The 22,079-nt window shown below is 37.9% G+C and overlaps 1 protein-coding gene across 1 annotated transcript in view; it reads right to left on the bottom strand.

Moving 5' to 3' along the window:
* The window catches only part of TUBGCP3 (tubulin gamma complex component 3), a 67,388-nt gene that overhangs the window by 17,142 nt on the left and 28,167 nt on the right, over positions 1-22,079 (bottom strand). Inside the window, exons 7-14 of the mRNA XM_088136522.1 lie at positions 21,169-21,287; positions 20,415-20,540; positions 15,649-15,717; positions 14,642-14,774; positions 12,763-12,929; positions 5,439-5,549; positions 4,613-4,721; positions 2,541-2,730 (exon numbers count right to left, since the gene is read on the bottom strand). Of these exons, the coding sequence (XP_087992648.1) occupies positions 2,541-2,730; positions 4,613-4,721; positions 5,439-5,549; positions 12,763-12,929; positions 14,642-14,774; positions 15,649-15,717; positions 20,415-20,540; positions 21,169-21,287 (1,024 nt within the window). The remainder of the gene's footprint in view (positions 1-2,540; positions 2,731-4,612; positions 4,722-5,438; positions 5,550-12,762; positions 12,930-14,641; positions 14,775-15,648; positions 15,718-20,414; positions 20,541-21,168; positions 21,288-22,079) is intronic.

Raw genomic sequence — 22,079 nt, forward strand, 5'->3', positions numbered from 1 at the left:
GATGCAATAGTTATACAATCAGTCCATGTATTAGTAAACAGATTTTCTTAGTGAATTACTTTTTTTAAAGCAAGATTTGGGCAATGCCTCTATCAGGATCTGGCAAACTGCACAAAAGAACATGCACATTCTTCAAGTTCTCGGCGTTGTGTATTTTTTTGGACTTGCAAGTACTCAAGATGTAGATTTCAACCACAGCAAAAACTCTTATCCACCAAGCATTCATATTTGAACTTTCAGGATCCAGAACCAATGCAGATGTTCACCACAGCAGTTTTGTCAGGACATGTTCAACTAAACCCACCCTAAACTGACAGTATTTTTCAAAAATCCCAGGTCATATCTCAATTAATCTATTAGCACTGCAATGCAATTTTTAAATATAATATCTTTTTAGACCGGATATAATCAAATTCTATTTTTTCCCTTTTGCTCCTATTTTTAAAGGATCTGCTCATCTTCCTCTTTTTAAACAAATATACATTGTGGGGGAAGGGGGAACAGTGAGATAGAGTGGCTACAGAAGAATGCTTTAGATTCCAAACAGCTATACTATCTACAGATCTGGGAAACTTCTTTTACACCAAAGACTGCTGTCATATCTAGAAACAACGAGTTCAAAATACATCTTGTAAAAAGGGATAAGAAAGTATCTTTTTTGGATTCTAAAAAGTGTCTTAGGTGCTTCACTTTAAATTTATTGACGAAGCCTAGATAGTTGTAGTTTTTGCATTAAAGAATATATAGGACCAAAGCTAATACTCTCAGAATCTGAAATAGCAAATTAAAATTTCTATGTCAAAAAGTGTTTATTTCCATTAATCCATGACTCTTCAGTGCTTGACACACCAAAATGTTGTGCCAATTCTATGTCTCATTATTATTCTGCTGCACTTTACTGTAGAGATGTTACATCAATTCAGTTCTTGGACAAATAGATGTCTCTTTGATGTCTGGCAAGCAAATGGAATCCTTTGTAATGAAAAATTGGCATTACTGAAGGAAAAGAAATGTAACATGCAGGAAGTCTGCCATTATACTATTGAAATGCCATTGTAAAAGAAAATCCAAGATGCTTTTAAAAATACTGACACCAAGGGAAGCAGGTGGGGTGCTGAATTTAAAAGTACAGGATCCAGGAGTTTTAAAAGCTTGGGATCTAAGTAGACATTTAAAATAAATATATCGTGATATATTCATCAAAAAGTAGTCTTTACTTTCTCTTTGTCAAAATATTGTTCAGTGGTAGCAGCCACCAAATAGTAAAACCCAGAGTGCAAGATGGAAAGTTTTATATCAGCCCAGTCCTCTGCAGGATATATTTGGCTGCATGCTGAGGCAATAAAGAACTGGAAGATACCACATAAATCTAATGTCATGGCAACTCTTATTCCCAAATTTACAGTCTAAAGTCCTGGAAAACAATAGAAGGGAGAAGGAGGGGAAGGAAGAAGGATGAGAGTATCAATTAAAATTAATGTAGGAAAAAGAGCAGAATTTTAAAACATTTGATTGATGCTACTAATGTCAGAGGCATACCAATTCAAACGGTACAATCCGTTCTCTATTTTTACCATGTATATGTAAAGTCTAATCGTGTCTGAAGTGATCTTAGTGAAAAGGAAGAATGTAAGTTTAATAAATAAATAATGCTTTGAATGCTGAGAATGGGAAGGATTTATTATATTTTAGATTAATAGTACAATCTTAAGAAGGTTTACTATGCAGTAAACTCAGCTCTCTGAACTAAAAAAATCTTACTTTTGAGGGTACACAGATAGGATTGTGCCATCAGGCTCCAATTCCATGCACGCTCACCTGAGTAAGCTGAAAGTAAGGTGAAAAGAATTAATAGTGCTAACTTCTAGAGAGACATACATAGGTTTGCTGTACTGTTAATATCGTATGAAGAACTCTCAAAAACTTTTAAAAGAAGAGGTAAGAGAGATCAACTTTTTAAAATCTGGCAATTCTGTTCCACCAAAATTTAAAAGGGCCAAATGTTACCCAATAAAAACTTAAAAAAAAACAAACTTCAGTGTTAATTCTAAAATAGAGTGATATATCACTAAACAAAGTAATAAAAGATGTATTATAGCATAAACTTTAATATTGGGTATGATGCATATATTTCTCTCTCTTTATAGATATTTTTATTTAATTAAACAAAGAATAGGAAAAAAGAAAAACAACTTTCTGTGTGTGTGTGTATGCACACATACACATAGGGTTTCTCAAAAGTCTTAGTGCAGCTTTAAGTTTTAAGCTGTAAAAGTTTCAGTAAAGGATGGCCATGTTTCATCCATACACAATCAATTTGTGCAGAACATTCCTATATTGACGAATCCCTCCCCATCCCAAGATATATAAGGAGCATAATAACCCTCTCCAAGGTAATAATACCCTACGCATCCGATGAAGTGGACTCATCCCATAAAAGCATCTGTAGTAATACCTGTATTAGGCTTTAAGGGGACACATGATGATTTTCACAACAACAGATTAACAGAGCCGTCCCTCTGAAATCTGCATTTACTTACTTTAGCAAGTCCATTAAATGTCTGATAAAATCTCCTTGACCGAGTAGCAAATAGCGTCTCATGGCCTGCATATGCTCCAGTAAATTGTACTTTTTATTGAGCACATCTAGCAAGTATTTGCTTGTCTCAAAATACGCTGCATCTATTTTTCCCTGAAATGCATTTTCCAAATCTGTGAACATTTCAGCAGCTGTTAAAGGAAGAACAAGAAGTTACAAAGATTGCAGAACAACCCCTTTAATATTTTTCTTAAATGCAAACATGCAAAACTAATCAACTCTTACACTCAGTATAATTATTTGACTTGAATTCTGTAAAATGAATTCACTGTTCCCAGGTATACCCAAATCATTCGATGGTGAATAGAATATAAATAATACTTATGTGTTTAATGGGGTTATAGTGCATTTTCTAGAGGTAACAGCGATTTTTATTTAATCTCATGGAGTTGGCATTCTGAGTGTGCTAGGCTTCTGTCTTGTTCTCTGTACTTTTTAATACCAAACCATAAAGCCTGAGCTAATCCCAGGAAATTCTCTGGAGGGATGGATGAAGGCTAAGAAGGTGAAAATGAATCTGATTCTGTTTGTAGGAAAGGTGAGTGGCTTGGATGGGCATGTGCAATTGGCTCTGCCTAGATTTGCCTCATCCCTGGAAGTCCAAGCCTGGAGCCCGGGGCTTCTCCTGGACCCAGTGATATCATATGATGTAAAAGTGGTAACAACAGCTAGCAAGCTTTTCATTAAGCCAGCATGGTGCTGTGCTCTTATCTACAGGTAATAGGCCTTACCTTGGTTTTCAAGTTCAGGTTACACCCAGACTAGACACTGAGCAATATGTGAAGCTTTCATGAAAATTGCCTTTACCTATAGATATGTTACTGGAGCTTAAGAATGGCCTCAAATCCCAGCTCACAGGCCCATCAGTAAGACCAGTTATATTAACAGACAAAATAGACGTCTTAGCTGTGACACTACATCCATGAAATTTCCTCCAGAAGGAAGTGCCTCGCCAGTTTACATTAAACAGAAAAGATGAGCTGGATTGTTGATATTTTTAATGTTTATTGCAATGACTGAACTAAGCTGCTGTTCTTAATCTTGTTTTTTTTTAAATAATCAATTTTAAGAATGTTATGGATAGAAAATTTTCTTTATAAAGGTGGCATGTAAATTAATATATATAGTGCTTCAGATTCAATTCCCCAAAGGTGCACAAGTGTGCGAATATATAGTAGCAGTTGCTGAATGATTTCAAGAAAAGATGAAGCTGCTTTAAAGAGCTGCAGACAGGTGATATGCTTGTGCCCATACACATTGAAGAATCTTTTTGGAACTAAATCCAAAGAAACACAGTCCTTATATGGATTCTTAAATAATAATAAACTAGTAATTATTACTGGAAAAATAATTACAATTGTGTGAAGTTTTGATTCAGAAATTCAATCTCTGAATTTGATCAAGTCTTCAAATTAGCTTTCCAAAGTAGATATTTTTAGATCAGTTGAATTATTTGTATTTATGAAAGCCACTTTTTCAGATCGAATCAACTTTCCAAATCAGACTGTCCTGATTTGACAATTTGATTTAAAGCACTAAATAACCTGATTTTCTTAATCAAACAGATAATTAAAATCAGATTTAACTGACAAATGGATAGAAGCCATTTTGCATATAAATTGAAATGCTCAACATGATTGTAACTCTTGTTATCTAAATTCTCGAAACAAGAAAATAACCAACTAGCAACCCTATTATACTTAAGCACATTATATATGGGAGCACCTTATATATTTAGAATCACACAACACAGGATTCAGGAAACAGTTCTCCATTTCCTAAAGAAAGACAGTATGGTTCAATACAAGCCAGAAAACCTTGACCCTTGAACTTTTTACACCGTGTTATGATTTCAGATAATGATAATCTGCAAAATAACAAAGTCAAAAACAAAGCTACTGCTGAGTTTCTATGTAACCTTAAGGCAAAATTCTGTATGACAAAAGATGACATTCTTTTACATATAACTGATATAATATATTTTGCTAAAACAATCTTATTCTAATTCCATACCATCTTTTGGAGATTCTGCAGTTCTGGCCACAGCTATCATCTTTGATGATGGACTTTGATCATGACAAACCTGATGCAAGAAGTTTATGGATTTTCCTATTAAGAGAACCTAAATATAAAAAGGACATTATTTTTGAAGTTTTATAAGAGCAAAACATTTTTCAGGGGGTACACTTCACTTACTAAAATAAAGCATAGAAAAAGCAAACAACAGTAAGTATATAAAATATACTTCAGCTTCAATAGACCCTTCCAATTCTATACTCAATGGTTGGTCACAGCAGACCTAGCAAATAAAGAGGGACATTGACCTCAGTATCATGATGGGTTTACCAATTTGGATGCCAAGCTTATTAGAATGCTTTCACTGTTTATCATAAAGAAAGATCCATGCGCCTAATTTTGGAGACTAGTCTGAAGAAAAGGGCTCTACAGCAGTGGTTCTTAAGCTGTTTGACCCAATTGCCCCTTTTCCAAGTCTCTAATAATGTCATTACCCCCCCTCCAACCCCCCCTCCCTGTCCAGACTCTGTTATTTCACACAAGTGTCTTGGCAGCAGCAGTACCAAACTGGATTCTCACAAAAAAAGCAATTATAAATTGTTCCTTTACACACAGGATATGCCAAATTACTCCCAGTTTAAGAACCACTGCTCTACAGAACGTCAACTTTATATGCTATACATATATATACACACACACACACACACACATATATATATATAGAGAGAGAGAGAGAGAAAGGGAGAGAGAAAGAAAGGGAGAGAGAGAGAGAGAGAGTCAATTTTAAAGCGATCAGAACAATCTACCAGGTTTTTTTTCATACCTTTCTGGAGTGATCCATTGTAATAAAAGAAGGAATCATTGATTTTCTCAATGTATATTTGTCATGCCACAACCGATCTGTTTTCACTGTAGGATCTGAAGCTACAAAGAACTGTGGATAAAACAGTATTATAATAAGCACAAATATGATACATATACAATCACATGTGCTTTTCCATACATAAAGCTTAATATATCATCTATTTACATATAGAATGATAAGAGTTGGAAGGTATCTTAGAAATCATTTAGTCTACTTCCTTATTCAATGCACAATTAATTATATTCTAATCAGAATGTTACCTTTGCTGCTTGGTTATAATCTCTTGGCAAAAAATAAGGCCTATTTATTATTTGGTTTTCAAAACTTTTGTGCCGTCTTGCAAAACCAGATTTTCTCAGGGTAGCTTACTACAGACTCATTTAGAATGCATTTATTTTTAAAAGACCCATCAATTCAGAGCAAAGAGATATGACTATAAGCTGTACAAAACTCAAATGGAAGTTTCTAGCTTGTCTGGTTACATAAGACATTAAGGAGAAAAGAACCATGTCGCAATAGCATCCAGTTAATTCAGAATTCAGTAATTTTGAGCTTTATAGGGCACAAAATCAATTATGTATAACCTACAGAATTTTTGCTTTTTTAAAAAAGAAAACATGTTCACCTATTCAAGAAGTACTTCTAGAGGAAACCGAACCACGGTGCAGACAATTTTAGTGCCCCCCCATTCGCTTGTACACACGGGCTCCTAATGCACATTACATCACCTGTTAAATAATTCAAAAATTCAGAGCATTCCCCTCATTCATTATCTATTTCCCCATTGTTGGAAACAAAACAGAAGAATCCAAGTGAGTGCAATACTTTGAGATTAAACTATACAAATCCAAAAAGTGTTGATCCCACAGCTCTTCAGCTGACATAGCCCATGCTAGAAAAATTCAGTAGACTAATATAATACAATATGAACTAAAATACATGAATCATAAATATCAAAGAAATATTTTCAACAATTTTGGCACAGCATTTAATACTCAGGAACAGTTCAAGTACAGTTTGCGATTGGTATTAGCATCCCTGTATCACAAGCAGTATACCTTCATGCATTAGATCTTAGTCTGGAGATCTGGCGTTACGATGCCAACACCTTGCATCTCTTTCTTCCCACAGAATGGGCTTTGTTCTTTCTTTTTCTGTTGAAATTTTCTAGAACGCAGTCAAATAACCATCAAAGTAGCTCAGACTATCAGTAGAAATAACAATATACAGTGGGGCAAAAAAGTATTTAGTCAGCCACCAATTGTGCAAGTTCTCCCACTTAAAAAGATGAGAGAGGCCTGTAATTTTCATCATAGGTATACCTCAACTATGAGAGACAAAATGGGGGAAAAAATCCAGAAAATCACATTGTCTGATTTTAAAAGAATTTATTTGCAAATCATGGTGGAAAATAAGTATTTGGTCACCTACAAACAAGCAAGATGTCTGGCTCTCACAGACCTGTAACTACTTCTTTAAGAGGCTCCTCTGTCCTCCACTCGTTACCTGTAGTAATGGCACCTGTTTGACCTTGTTATCAGTATAAAAGACACCTGTCCACAACCTCAAACAGTCACACTCCAAACTCCACTATGGCCAAGACCAAAGAGCTGTCGAAGGCCACCAGAAACAAAATTGTAGACCTGCACCAGGCTGGGAAGACTGAATCTGCAATAGGCAAGCAGCTTGGTGTGAAGAAATCAACTGTGGGAGCAATAATTAGAAAATGGAAGACATACAACACCACTGATAATCTCCCTCGATCTGGGGCTCCATGCAAGATCTCACCCTGTGGGGTCAAAATGATCACAAGAACGGTGAGCAAAAATCCCAGAACCACACGGGGGGACCTAGTGAATGACCTGCAGAGAGCTGGGACCAAAGTAACAAAGGCTACCATCAGTAACACACCACGCCACCAGGGACTCAAATCCTGCAGTGCCAGACGTGTCCCCCTGCTTAAGCCAGTACATGTCCAGGCCCGTCTGAAGTTTGCTAGAGAGCATTTGGATGATCCAGAAGAGGATTGGGAGAATGTCATATGGTCAGATGAAACCAAAGTAGAACATTTTCGTCTAAACTCAACTTGTCGTGTTTGGAGGAGAGAGAATGCTGAGTTGCATCCAAAGAACACCATACCTACTGTGAAGCATGGGGGTGGAAACATCATGCGTTGGGGCTGTTTTTCTGCAAAGGGACCAGGACGACTGATCCGTGTAAAGGAAAGAATGAATGGGGCCATGTATCGTGAGATTTTGAGTGAACACCTCCTTCTATCAGCAAGGGCATTGAAGATGAAACGTGGCTGGGTCTTTCAGCATGACAATGATCCCAAACACACCGCCCGGACAACGAAGGAGTGGCTTCGTAAGAAGCATTTCAAGGTCCTGGAGTGGCCTAGCCAGTCTCCAGATCTCAACCCCATGGAAAACCTTTGGAGGGAGTTGAAAGTCCGTGTTGCCCAGCGACAGCCCCAAAACATCACTGCTCTAGAGGAGATCTGCATGGAGGAATGGGCCAAAATACCAGCAACAGTGTGTGAAAACCTTGTGAAGACTTACAGAAAACGTTTGACCTCTGTCATTGCCAACAAAGGATATATAACTAAGTATTGAGATGAACTTTTGATATTGACCAAATACTTATTTTCCACCATGATTTGCAAATAAATTCTTTAAAAATCAGACAATGTGATTTTCTGGATTTTTTCCCCCATTTTGTCTCTCATAGTTGAGGTATACCTATGATGAAAATTACAGGCCTCTCTCATCTTTTTAAGTGGGAGAACTTGCACAATTGGTGGCTGACTAAATACTTTTTTGCCCCACTGTACATGAGGCTACTCCTTCACTTCCCCTTTATAACATGATGGGGCTGGCCTCTAGAATGGCCCCTTGTTGCAGGTCCATCTGTCTGAACATTGTCTGTCTTCTGGAAAAAGTTGAAAACAGAGCTTTTCCAGAGGGCTTTTGGGGTCTGACACTATGTACTGCTTTGGAACCTTTATTTGTAAGATATTTTTGTTTGATTACTGTGTTCATTTTATTAATATGAGTCGTCAAGAGTCTTCTACAATTGTGGTGAGATACAAATCTGATAAATACATAAATAATATTCTGAAAAATTATCAATACTTCAGCATCTTAAATTTGTACATTTCTCTGCTGGTTCTCCACAATTTTGGCTGGTCAAACCATCAGCAGAAAAGCATACAAAATCCAGTCATTAACACAAGGTAAACTGGTAGCTATAACTGCATGTTTATTAACACGTCTGGTTTAAGCTCAGTAGCTTATTTCAGTCTTGATTTGGTCTCTTGCCTTGCTAGGTGCCTTCTTTCCCCAAGCCCAAACTACCCCTTTTATCTGCCTGCATATTCACCTTCTATCTCAATTAAATATTCTTGCTTTGCTCATTCTTTATTGTGGTAATCAGAGATTCTGACCTTACATTGCTCCTTCTAATGTATTACACAAAATCAAGGGGAGGATCTTCATCTGTTAATATCTTTGGCTACAGTGGGGCAAAAAAGTATTTAGTCAGCCACCAATTGTGCAAGTTCTCCCACTTAAAAAGATGAGAGAGACCTGTAATTTTCATCATAGGTATACCTCAACTATGAGAGACAAAATGGGGGAAAAAATCCAGAAAATCACATTGTCTGATTTTTAAAGAATTTATTTGCAAATCATGGTGGAAAATAAGTATTTGGTCAATATCAAAAGTTCATCTCAATACTTTGTTATATATCCTTCGTTGGCAATGACAGAGGTCAAACGTTTTCTGTAAGTCTTCACAAGGTTTTCACACACTGTTGCTGGTATTTTGGCCCATTCCTCCATGCAGATCTCCTCTAGAGCAGTGATGTTTTGGGGCTGTCGCTGGGCAACACGGACTTTCAACTCCCTCCAAAGGTTTTCCATGGGGTTGAGATCTGGAGACTGGCTAGGCCACTCCAGGACCTTGAAATGCTTCTTACGAAGCCACTCCTTCGTTGCCCGGGCAGTGTGTTTGGGATCATTGTCATGCTGAAAGACCCAGCCACGTTTCATCTTCAATGCCCTTGCTGATGGAAGGAGGTGTTCACTCAAAATCTCACGATACATGGCCCCATTCATTCTTTCCTTTACACGGATCAGTCGTCCTGGTCCCTTTGCAGAAAAACAGCCCCAACGCATGATGTTTCCACCCCCATGCTTCACAGTAGGTATGGTGTTCTTTGGATGCAACTCAGCATTCTCTCTCCTCCAAACACGACAAGTTGAGTTTAGACCAAAACGTTCTACTTTGGTTTCATCTGACCATATGACATTCTCCCAATCCTCTTCTGGATCATCCAAATGCTCTCTAGCAAACTTTAGACGGGCCCGGACATGTACTGGCTTAAGCAGGGGGACACGTCTGGCACTGCAGGATTTGAGTCCCTGGCGGCGTAGTGTGTTACTGAAGGTAGCCTTTGTTACTTTGGTCCCAGCTCTCTGCAGGTCATTCACTAGGTCCCCCCGTGTGGTTCTGGGATTTTTGCTCACCGTTCTTGTGATCATTTTGACCCCACAGGGTGAGATCTTGCGTGGAGCCCCAGATCGAGGGAGATTATCAGTGGTCTTGTATATCTTCCATTTTCTAATTATTGCTCCCACAGTTGATTTCTTCACACCAAGCTGCTTGCCTATTGCAGATTCAGTCTTCCCAGCCTGGTGCAGGTCTACAATTTTGTTTCTGGTGGCCTTCGACAGCTCTTTGGTCTTGGCCATAGTGGAGTTTGGAGTGTGACTGTTTGAGGTTGTGGACAGGTGTCTTTTATACTGATAACAAGGTCAAACAGGTCCCATTACTACAGGTAACGAGTGGAGGACAGAGGAGCCTCTTAAAGAAGAAGTTACAGGTCTGTGAGAGCCAGACATCTTGCTTGTTTGTAGGTGACCAAATACTTATTTTCCACCATGATTTGCAAATAAATTCTTTAAAACTCAGACAATGTGATTTTCTGGATTTTTTCCCCCATTTTGTCTCTCATAGTTGAGGTATACCTATGATGAAAATTACAGGCCTCTCTCATCTTTTTAAGTGGGAGAACTTGCACAATTGGTGGCTGACTAAATACTTTTTTGCCCCACTGTATATCTGAAGTAGCTCCCTCAAAGTAAATACACATAAACACATGCACATATATATTCTTTTTTTCCAATCCCTTTATTTATTTATTTTTATAAATAACTCAAGGTGGTTTCCTCCTCCTATTTTCCCCAGAACAAGCCTGTGAGATGAGTTGGGTGAGAGAGAGTGACTGGCCTAGAGTCACCCAGCTGGCTTTCAAGCTTGAGGTGGGACTAGAATTCACAGTCTCTTGATTTCTAGCCTGGTGCCTTAACCACTAGACCAAAGTTTGTAGTATTAGTGTTATTAAAGCATTAGCATTATTACCATGTTATTTATAAGGGTGTTTTAAATCAATTTTTTACCAATTAAATGTAAAGAAAAGATAAGATTGTTTACAGCACAATGGAAGCAGGCATGTCCAGACAGTACTGGAACACCTATAAACAAGGTATTAAATCTCATTATATCCATTCTAATGCAAACACAGGTTAGTTAGATGTCTTTGTCACCATCTTCACTATTAACAGAATAGAATTTCTGAATCAGATGTTTCGGCTACTTATATGTTTACATCCCTAACCCTGTGAACCAGACCTTGCCTGAAAGTAAGTTACCCTGTCTTAAGTAGAATTGATAAGAAGATGTAAAGACTCCAATTTTCAATTTTTAAAATTTATTTATTAGTAGACAAGATCATAGACACAAATATAAGCCACATACTCATGTGTGTGCTATACATAGAGGCACAAGCAAAAAAGGTAGGAATATGAATAGAGATATGTAAAAAGGGGCGAGGGGGAACAGACCCCAAAACATAAAATTCTGCCCCCCCACACACACCTGCACTGGAATGCAGTAGTAAATAGACATCACACATACAGTACACTTACTCATTTAGGAAAGTATACCTTTTAAAGGACCAGTTTCTAAAATTTACTACAGCTATTCCACTCAACAACAGGCAAGGAACCATAATTGAAGTATTAATGAGAAAAATATAATTTAAAAATCCATCAGACAATTAAATCATCATTTGGAGCTGTGAAAACGCTCATTTTATAACCAGGGCAAAGTAACATGCAATTAATGTATTTAGAAAACACTATTTTTTATATTTAAAAAAATAAGAAAAGCAAGAAGAGCATTTTATAATAATCCTATGAAAAAAGAGATCTTGGAAAGGGTGAAGGAAACCAAGGTCAGAACATAATTGCAATATAATTATTTTATTGATTCACTTTACCCATTCAAGGTTCTTTGAGTTTTGTTATTATATCCAGTACAAAAAGAATTGCAGGAGAAATGAGAAATCATGGTACAATCTAACTGACGAACAAATGCCAAGGCCTTCCAACCAACAGATAAAAGGGGTGATTTTCTGCTGAAGGAATTAAGAGCCTGTTTACAAAGGCAATCAGAGTCCTAGAGGAAAACCCACATTTTCATTTGCCCCAATGTAATGAGCCCCCTCTTTTTCCCCAAAGACGCTATACGACAAGCTTGTAGGGGTCACATTCACTAGAATATTCATATTTGCTACAGTAGAATGTTCTTGGGGTTTTCACCCCATAAGACTTCTACATCAGATAGAACTTTATTTTACTAATTAAAGTTCCGAGTTTATAATGGACTTTGTGCATTAAGCATCTCCTGGTCCACACTCAAGTGAAAATCAAATGCTGGCTGTTATACATATGTCAGCATTCCCCAACTTGGACATCCTCCATATATTTTGACTTTGACTTAAAGAATTTCTCAGCCAACATAGGTGCTTCTGAGAATTTGGGAAGTCATTACCTTTATAATGCTATTTCAGCTGATGCCTCTCATGTCATCTATTTGTTTTCTACTTCAGCAAAACATTAAGAGATATTGGAATATTTTAAAAAATGAAAATAAATCAACTATTGCATATGCATGCTGGGTCTACGTTTGATAAATACGGGACTAGTTACATGCTTCCTTGGATCCTGGTCATTGTATCTTAATGCAATATGCACAAATTCTTTACAACCAAGCCATCTTCAGATGCCAATCTTTTTGTACTTCTACTTAGGTCACATCTTACTAGTTCATGCTCTATAGTACAGGTACTAATTTAGAAAATATTTGATTGGCTTGGTTTATGGGAAACAGAGAGTGGACCTACATTTTAAAAAATAACATAGTTTATATAACTCACTTCATGGTATGTGTCCTCCAGTTCTCCATCATAAATCCAACGATAAAGAAAATTCAAGATGGGATGTGACACAAGGCCAAGAATATGTTGCACCAGGGATCTCATGTAGGGATCACCTGTTTTACTGTAGGCATGAACAGCTGATGCAAGTTCACCTCCTTTTCTTCCTGGAAAAATACAGTGCATAAATTTTGACTGGTGGAGAACCTTGTGGGTTTTATGCATTATAATCTGGGATACCTTTAGTATTTCTGTATTGAAGCATTCCTAAGCAAATATCTAGGAATGAAATTCTGAACCAACAGCATAGGCTAGAGAATGAAACCACCATCTCTCTACTTCCATCAGAAACTTTTGGTGCTGTTAGCCTCCATTATTTAACTGTCTGGAACTTGGCAGAAGGCACCCAACGCAGCACAATAAGGTAGGAATCAAGCAAATGATTGCCTTCTGTAAAGATGAAGATAAATTTCCTTCTTATACCCTCTGCATTATAAATTCAGCCTGCTTCTTCCTACCTTTCTCACGATTTAATGGATACCCTACTCTATATAACCCACACAATCATTGACATAATTGGTCCTGGGAAATTCTAGCTCCCAATGTACTTTCCACACAGTCATCCTCTCCATCAGCTGTACCCTTCCCTTCCATGTGCCTGGAAAGACCAAGAACTACCCCTCTTTCCTCCTGATTCAAAGCAACAGGAAGAGGAGGCATATCCCATCCTCACCCGTCTCAGTGATTGAAGAGCACTCATCCTCCATACTGAGAGTGGCAGGCATGGGTGGTTCCTCCCTCCCTTCAGTTTTCCTAGCAGAACATTCCTCTTCAGCTGAAGCTGATGAGATAGCTGCATTTCCAGAATTCTCCCTCTCACCTTCTGCAGTCTCTTACAGTCCAGGAGAAGGTGAATCATGCAGACAATTAAGGTGTCTCCGCACCTAAGTCATTATACCAAGTAAGAAAGAAGGCCTTGACAGAAATATGAAGAACCATAACTTGGGCAAAAGTAGAAGAAACAAGATAACCTTTGTGGCTCAGGCAGAGGCCTCCCTGATTCAATGGAGTATAAGGAGGGGGAGGAGGCACAGCACAATTAGACTTGCAAGATTTTGTTATTTTAGCCAATCTCAACAGAAATAGTTTTAGCCTTCCTGTGGAGTTGATTTCTTGGTTTGATCTACCTAGTGGGGCTGACAGTCCTCAAACCCAGCCTCTTCCTTACACCAGGTATTCCTCCCCTCCAGAATTAGTGTCTTTAGCAATGGCAGAAGGCTTTCCATGAAACAGTAAAGGAGGCAAAGTGTAATAGTTTTCAAACAAGTACATATACTAGTGACTATTACCTAAGCAAGCCAAACCTGCAGAACATCCACACACGTACATGCAGGTATTTAAGAAAAGATTAGCCTCCTTGTGGTTATGCCTTAGGGCTCAGAGAAAAAGGATTAGCATGAGTGGTTCAATTTTTTAAGATGAAAGACTGAGAGAATCAGTGAAAGTTACAAGGGAGATAAGAAGTTCTGTATGTGAGACAGTCTGGTTTTTGGTAGTATCAAGAGTGGATTCTGGGGAAGAAATGGTCACTGAAGAAAAAGGAAAGGTATAGTGAATTGTTAATTTGTTCTATTTCCTTTTGTTAAAGGAAATTTGCTCTATTTCCTTTTATTATTTCATGCTCTTCATTTCTTTAATTTACTATTTCTTACTCCCTTTCTGCATTCCACACAATGTTGGTTACCCCAAAGGGAATAGTGTGATGTAGATGTATGTAACACTATAGTCTTGACAAATCATCTAATTGGAAGCCCTTGGGGTATCAGTTTTATCTTAGCATTCATTTTTATTGCATATGCAATTGGAAATATTGTATTACCTTGACAGTGATCAACAAGGGCTGCAAGAGTTTTTAATCTTATTTTAGGATCATATGTCCAGACTAACAGACGGCGAAGTGTTAAACTGCTTTCAATTCCTAAATTCACACCTTGATCATCTTCTACCTGCAACTGAAAAAAAAAATCAAGAGGTGAAAAATGCATACCAACTCTGAAATATATTGCATTGAATTTAAATGGGGCTTGGTCTCTGATAAGGAAGATAAAATTACTTCCTCAATCAAGAATGAAACCTCTGTTTTATTTTAATCTGAGTTTTTAATCTTAATTTGACACATGCATTTATATATTTTACTTGACTGTTCACTGTCTGACTGGGGGTTTGTGGAAAGTGTATGTGTTATGTGTAAAAACATGCTTAGAATAACATACTAAAGAAACATCAGAACTGGCATTTATGAAAATATATAAAGGAAAGAGCAATCAAAAAAGCTGCGCTTTATAAAAGAAATCAGAAAGTACATACACAGGAAATTCTACATAATAAGAAATAAAGATTAAAAAAAAAACCCAAATGTTACAATGATTTGCTACAAAATAGTTGTTTAACAATGTTTCTGTAATAGTAGTAATATTTCTAATTTAATTCTATACACTTTTCATTTTATATAAATATAAGAAAGATTTTACTGTGGACTTACTAGTTTAATAGCTCAGAAATAACATTCTAACCAAACTGCCCACACTCAACAAAGTGAGCAACATGTGGTATAGCAGAAAACAGGTGGTGGGAAATTATCAAAATTATAATATTTTGTTTTCCCAGATGTCATTCTTATGCAACACAGATTAACAACTATTTACAAATCTATAATAGGGAGGCTGTAGCTCTCCAGAGATCGTTGTACTATAACTCTCAACATGCTTATCACTGACTAAACTGGCTAAAATTGCTGGAAACTGAAGTCCCAACTCTTCTTAGCATGTAATAGCCCATTCCTGAAGTACAGATGCACAATTGTCATATTGTGTGGACTTGATTTACCTGTGAGTGTAAAACAGATAATAATCTGTAGTATTCTTTAAGTTCTTGGTTTAAGGCAGCACAAAAACTCTAAAAGACAAAAAACAAAAGGAATCAATACAGTCATTATACTCCAGTTACATTACAGAGTGGCCTGAAGGATTATATTCTGATGATTCCAAAGAACATTGGAGGAAGCAGAGTACCTTGATCTCTTTCTGTCAAGTTTCACACCTGGATGTTGGAGGAAATGGCATTAGTCACTCTTACTGATGGCTTTCAGCGCAACCTGGATTGAGGGAGTGCAGCCCTCCTGGTCCTTTTAGGTCTCTCAGTGGAGTCTGAGACAACTGTATCCTGAACTGGCTGTGAGGGCTAGAAGCAGGACACTACTGTCATTCAGGGTTCCAATCAAAGGTCATGAGCGGTGAATAAATTGTCAGTTTGGGATGAGATATCATCAGTACACTAATGATACCCAGTTATACCTCTCTACTATGGGCCAAGGCGAGGTTATAGTGGCTTTCTCCAGTGTTTGAGGGATATAAGGACCTGGGTGGGATGAACAAGGTCAAGTTGAAGCTTGTAATTTGACTTTGGATAGAGTCAGGCTCCTCCTAAGAGGTTTGCAATCTGGGAATTCTCTTAGACTTAAATCTTCTGCTTAATCAGCACACGGAATCAACAGTCCAAGGAGCCTTTGCCCAGCTGCATCTGGCATACCTGACAACTTTAACTCATGCCTTGAGCTGCCTTGGAAGACAACTCAGCAGCTCTATTTGATGCAAAACGTAACAGCTTGCTTGCTGACAAATGAGAGCTGTTACAGTAGCATTACAGCACACTACTATGGTGGGGAGTGCATTGACTACTTATACTCAATTTAGAGTGCTATTTTTAACCTATCAAATTAAATGCCTTGGTTTTCGGGATACCTCCTTCAGGACCATCTTCTTCAAGTAGAATCTGCCTGAGCTGGTGCAACATACCCAGGAAGGTGTGTTTTTGATCCCTTTCCTTTAAGATGTTATTGTGGCAGGAGCCAGGAAGCAATTTTCTCAGTGGCTGCCCCCCTGTCTGAATAGCTTGCTCTTGAAGTCCTTATGGCCTTCTGGGGCAAATGGCAAAGACTGCACTATTTCACCATGCTTTGGGAACTTTACGCTATAGAGCTAGTTGCTTTTTAAGTTAATTTTAACTGATTGTTATTGTTGATTTTAACGGTTTTATTAGCTTTAGTTTCCATTCTTAATGTACTGCTTGTCTGTTGCTTTGAATTATACGAACCACCGGGTGTATAGGCTGGGGGCTGGGGGTGAGGACCTTACTGGGATGTAACCAGCGTAGGGTGATTGTTTTGGTTGGGATAGAAGGAGTTGGATGAGCTCAAGAGGGTGGGGTTGGCAATTTCATTGGTGGGGTTGGGTTGGGGGAGATATCATGGGGGGTGTTAGGTAGGCCATTCCAGGAGGAGGGGGACCTCCAATTTGGGAGTGATCTCCACCTCTGGCTTGTCAACCTCATCCTGGGGAACAGGTGGTTAGATTGCTGGTGTCAGTGGCCTCAAAAATGCTGATGGTTAGTCCCAGATCTATTTGCAACAAGTCCATCCTCATGCATGATTTAGTGTTGAATGAGACAGCAGGTCTGGCTAGGCAATGGTGACAATGCTGTCACGCTGGAAATTTTCCTAGCTAGTTAGCAGGGTTTTCAGTAGCCTCAGCATCATGGCCGGTGTGGAAGGAATGGCTCTGATTGTGAGAGAAACCGTAACTGTGACCAGGCACACTGTGTGGAGATATCAAGATGTAAGTGTCCATATGATGCTTCTGGAAAGTGTCATTTAATGGTTTGGGATGCATTACCATCAATATGACGATATTAAATGGTACACTGCCATCCCAGGCCATTGGGGAAGATGCTGTTGATCCCCTTTCCCAGTGCCTGTTACCTAGGCAAAGAGGGATAAAACATTGTTTGAGTTCTGGGAAGCAAGTTAATATTCGGAAGTGCCTCAGGCAAACACCTCTCTGATTCACTGAGGTAAAAGAAGGAGCAGAAAGATAGCACAATCAGACTTGCTAGATTCTGCCTCTCAATAAAGTATAGGTCTACTTTTCATATGGAATTTATTTTCTAGTCTGGTTTACCTAGTGGAGCTGACAGGTAAGTTGGAGCTCCTGCTGATACATCAGGGTCCTCTGTCGCCATCAGAGTTACTCCATGATAGCCAAGCATTATGCACCACATTCACAACTTTGGTGTCCATCTGGACTTGTGGCTCCTGCTGGATCAGCAGGTAGAAACAGTGACCAGAGATGTTTATGTTCATCTCCGGTTGGTGTGCCAGTTGCAGTCTTACCTGGGCAGGAAGACCTGGCAACAATAAGTCATGCACTTATCACTATCCATCTAGACTACTGTAACATGCTGTACTTGGGGCTGCCCTTACAGAATAATCATGAACTGCAGCTGGTACAAAATGCAGTGGCCTGCATACTTTTGGGCTCCCAACTGTGGGAGCGCATAACACCAGTTTGATGGACCCTGCATTGGTTGCCAATTGGTTTCCAGGTCCAATTTAAGGCTCTGGTTTTGACCTATCAAGCTCTTCATGGCTAATCACCTGGATCCTTCAGAACTGACACCTCCAGCCCACTTTGGCGCATCCAACTAGGTTTAGCAGGGAAAAACTACTGCAAGTACCACATTTTGGGGTGTGAGATATGCTTTATAATGGTGCATTTTTTATGTAAACCACCAAGGGTTATTTTTGACTGCAGCAGCCTACAAAGATGTTTAATAAATAAACAAACAAACAAACCACCCCAAATCTATTGAATGGGGTATAAGCCCTGTAATAACTGGGTAACAAAATGTTTATGCACAATACTCTTCATAAAACTAGTGTAACAACCCATTGAATACATTCAGGGATTGTGAATACTGAAATGAACCTCTTAAAAAGTTAAGAGAATGTCTGTCCCTAGAAGATACCCACAGTTCTTATTTAGAAACATCATCAGAAATGCATAAACAGCAAATCATCTGCATAAAAGAAAAGGAGGAGAATTGATTTAACAAATCAATTAAGAAATGTCAACCTACCAAATACTAAAATCAGTTTAATAAGAAATATGACATAATGAACTTAAGGAGAAACTTTACATTCATTAAAATTTCACTTTGTAATTTAAAAAAAAATCTGAATGCAACAAAAAGCCAAATAACTAGAAAATACAGCAATTTAAATATTTGATTTAAATTCAATGCCAAGCCACAATCTTTAGAAGACTGGTAGATGGGGAGGTGGGAAAGAGAGAGAAGAGGCAGTCCATGTGCTACAAAGAAGTGGAAACAAAGTGCAGAAATCATTCTCCTTGACATTTCTCCTTTTCTCATCTCTGCTGTATTGCTAGAAGATCCAGCAGCACATCCCACTTCACATGTTACCATAGAAGCAAAGGAAAGGAAAGCTACAGTACAAAATCACTTGAATTTCTTATTTCCACATATCTAAGTAAAATACAAACCAATACCAGCTTTTTCTATTGTATTCTGCCCCAAACATGTACGATCCATAAGATTAGATTACAGTTGAGATTTAATTGGCTAATGGAAGGGTGCAATCCATAGTTAGTAGAAAAGGCCCTTGGAAAATCAATGAGAGTGAGATTTGAACATACACAATAGCTCACTGATTTATTTTTTTGGACAATACACTCAAATGGCATATTGATAGATAACAGTTTCCCATTGATAAATTCCACAGAAAAGATTAAGCGCTGTTTGGAAAAAAATCTGCATATTGAACATGGATATCTGAAGAGAAGTAGTGTACATGCTGAGTTCTCTAAATATTCAGGTTCTCCTCCAGGAAACATCAGAAGAGAGTGGGGAAAGACTGGGGAAGTACACAATTTCAAAGGTGAGGTACCTGCCCTGCACCATTTCCCACTACAGGTAGTCCTTGCTTAACTATGATAATTGGGACCAGCAACCCCATTGCTAAACGATACGGTCATAAAGCATGACATCACATGACCATGCCAATTTACAACGGCAGTTGCAGCAGTCCCAATTGCCATCATTAGGTGAATCCTGTGCAGTCACACCATCCCGTGGTCATGTGATCACTATTTGCGACATCCTGCCAGCTTTCCTATTGACTTTGCTTGTTGGAAGCCGGCAGTAAAGGTTGCAAATGGTGATCCCATGACTGCAAAACGCTGCAACCATTGCAACTGCGAGCCAGTTGCCAAGCACCCAAATCGTGATCACATGACCATGGGGACACTGTGATGGCCACAATGAGGACCCGTTTTAAGTCCCCCTCATTCAGCACCATCATAACTTCAAACAGTCGCCAAATGAGAGGTCGCTCAACAAGCACTAACTGGCACTGTCCTTTTATGGTGTGCCTTCACTTATAAAAGGCAGAAAATTATGTTAGCAAGAGGGGAGAGAGAGATTTACTGCTTTATGCTCTGAATCAGCCTTCCCCGTTTTGGTTTTTGTTGAGAATTCTGGGATGAAACCACTCCTTCAAAGGGGAAAGCCTGAGTTAAACCAACATGCCAGATTTTAAGAGACATGATAATATAGAGACAAACACACATATTTGCCAAAGCACAGTAATAGCACTACTAATACTATTAAGGCTGATTACTGAGATTATTGATAAGGTGTTCAAGTTAGGAAAATAATAACTTCACAAATCTTACCAGTGGGAGGGCTTGTTATTTCCCAGCAGGAATCATCAAAGAGTCCTCATTTTACACACATACCTGACCCACCAGTCCAAATGCACGGTCCATGCTCCTCTGGTCAGTATACTTTCTTATTTTATTATGTAGCCATCCTAATTCAGCGAGCCGGCTTGTAGTGTCTCTGAGAGACTTTGAAAGATTTGCCTAAAAGATTAAGGTACAAATGCTAAGTAAACAAACTGCAACACTTATGTCATCCAGCATGGTTATGAGATAAATGGCCACTTAGTCTACATACCAGTATCTGGTCTTTTTTAATGTACCCCATCATATTGAGATGTTTGTAGTAATTTACATTTATGTATTTAAAATGGCTTGTGATCAGGCAGATTACTTGAAGAACTTGCTCCTGTATAAACTTATTCAGTAGCTAAGATTAATTACTGGAATCTTTTCCACAAGGTCAGCCATCTGTGGAAGTTTGGCAGATAGCAACTAAAAAAAGGGCCATTTCTGTCTTTGCCTCTATATTTTGGTGCCAAATTTTTATTCCAAGGTCAGATAGTATTACTTTTGAGATTGAATTTTGCTGCTCTTTTAAAAATCATATGTATATTTAATGCACGTTTGATATTTATCTATTGTTTTTATGGTCTTTTTGTTTTATCATAACCACCTTGGATATCAACAATGAAAGAATTTGATAGAGAATGCTTTTTAAAAAAATGCTATTAAAACCTCAGATGAATAATACATTAAAAATCTATGCATACTATGCATATTCAAGTTTGATCTCCCCCATCTAACTCTGCCTAATGACTTAACACAATACCTTTGCATCTACTTTGTAACAGTTTTCTGAATTAAACATCTTAATGATTTTGCCATCTATTCCCTGGAAGACATATAAAATGTCTCTCACAAGATATGCCTCGGTTATTTCAACAGATCCTGTAAAGACAAGAAGAGATCAAGTCAGTTCAAAGATTTGTTTAAATGTATTTATTCATTTTCCTTTCATAAAGACACAATACGGTGGCGTCCACAAACTAATTTCAATTTTATTATATTGTGGTGCTATCACTATTTTAATAATCTTCAACATATATTAAATTGTAAACCACTAAATTCCAATATACATGAACATATATCTGTTATGAAATAAATTAAATTCAGAAAATACTAAGCTTCTGGGTATTTTAATATCCCCACCCCTTCTTTTTCCATCCATCCATCTCACATTTAATTCTGGAAAACTGTCCTCAGTAACATAAGTTAGTGCTTTCAGCATCATATTCTTTAAAAAAAATCTAGATTATCACTGGATGTTTTCTTCAAATTCCAAACGTCTACAGCATAGATTTAAAAATTAAAGAACACCAAGGCTTGTATTTTTCCCTATAGCCCACAACACACTTAATATTTATAATATTCATAAAATCCATCTGCTGTCTTTGTAAATATTCTTTAATTGGTAATATGAATGTATTCAGTGGCAGTTACAAAATATAATGGCAGTATGCATCTGTTTCTTCTATTACATTTGCCAGCTAGAATGAGTACTGTAAACAGTTTTTACTGGCACAGTATAAACACAGTAAATTAAGACAATGATAGGGCTTTTTTCTATATTTGTATGCCGCTGCTCCAATGCTTTATCCACATCATAGTATCCAGAGCATCAAATAACAATAAGATTTTTAATGGTGATAATGTCTAAAGGATAAAGCAATTCTATTACAC

Source organism: Python bivittatus, unplaced genomic scaffold (assembly GCF_059951505.1).
Source record: "Python bivittatus isolate LINGU-HERP-01145 unplaced genomic scaffold, Pbiv_v1 ctg000060_np1212, whole genome shotgun sequence".
In the NCBI taxonomy this organism is placed as follows: Eukaryota; Metazoa; Chordata; class Lepidosauria; order Squamata; family Pythonidae; genus Python; species Python bivittatus.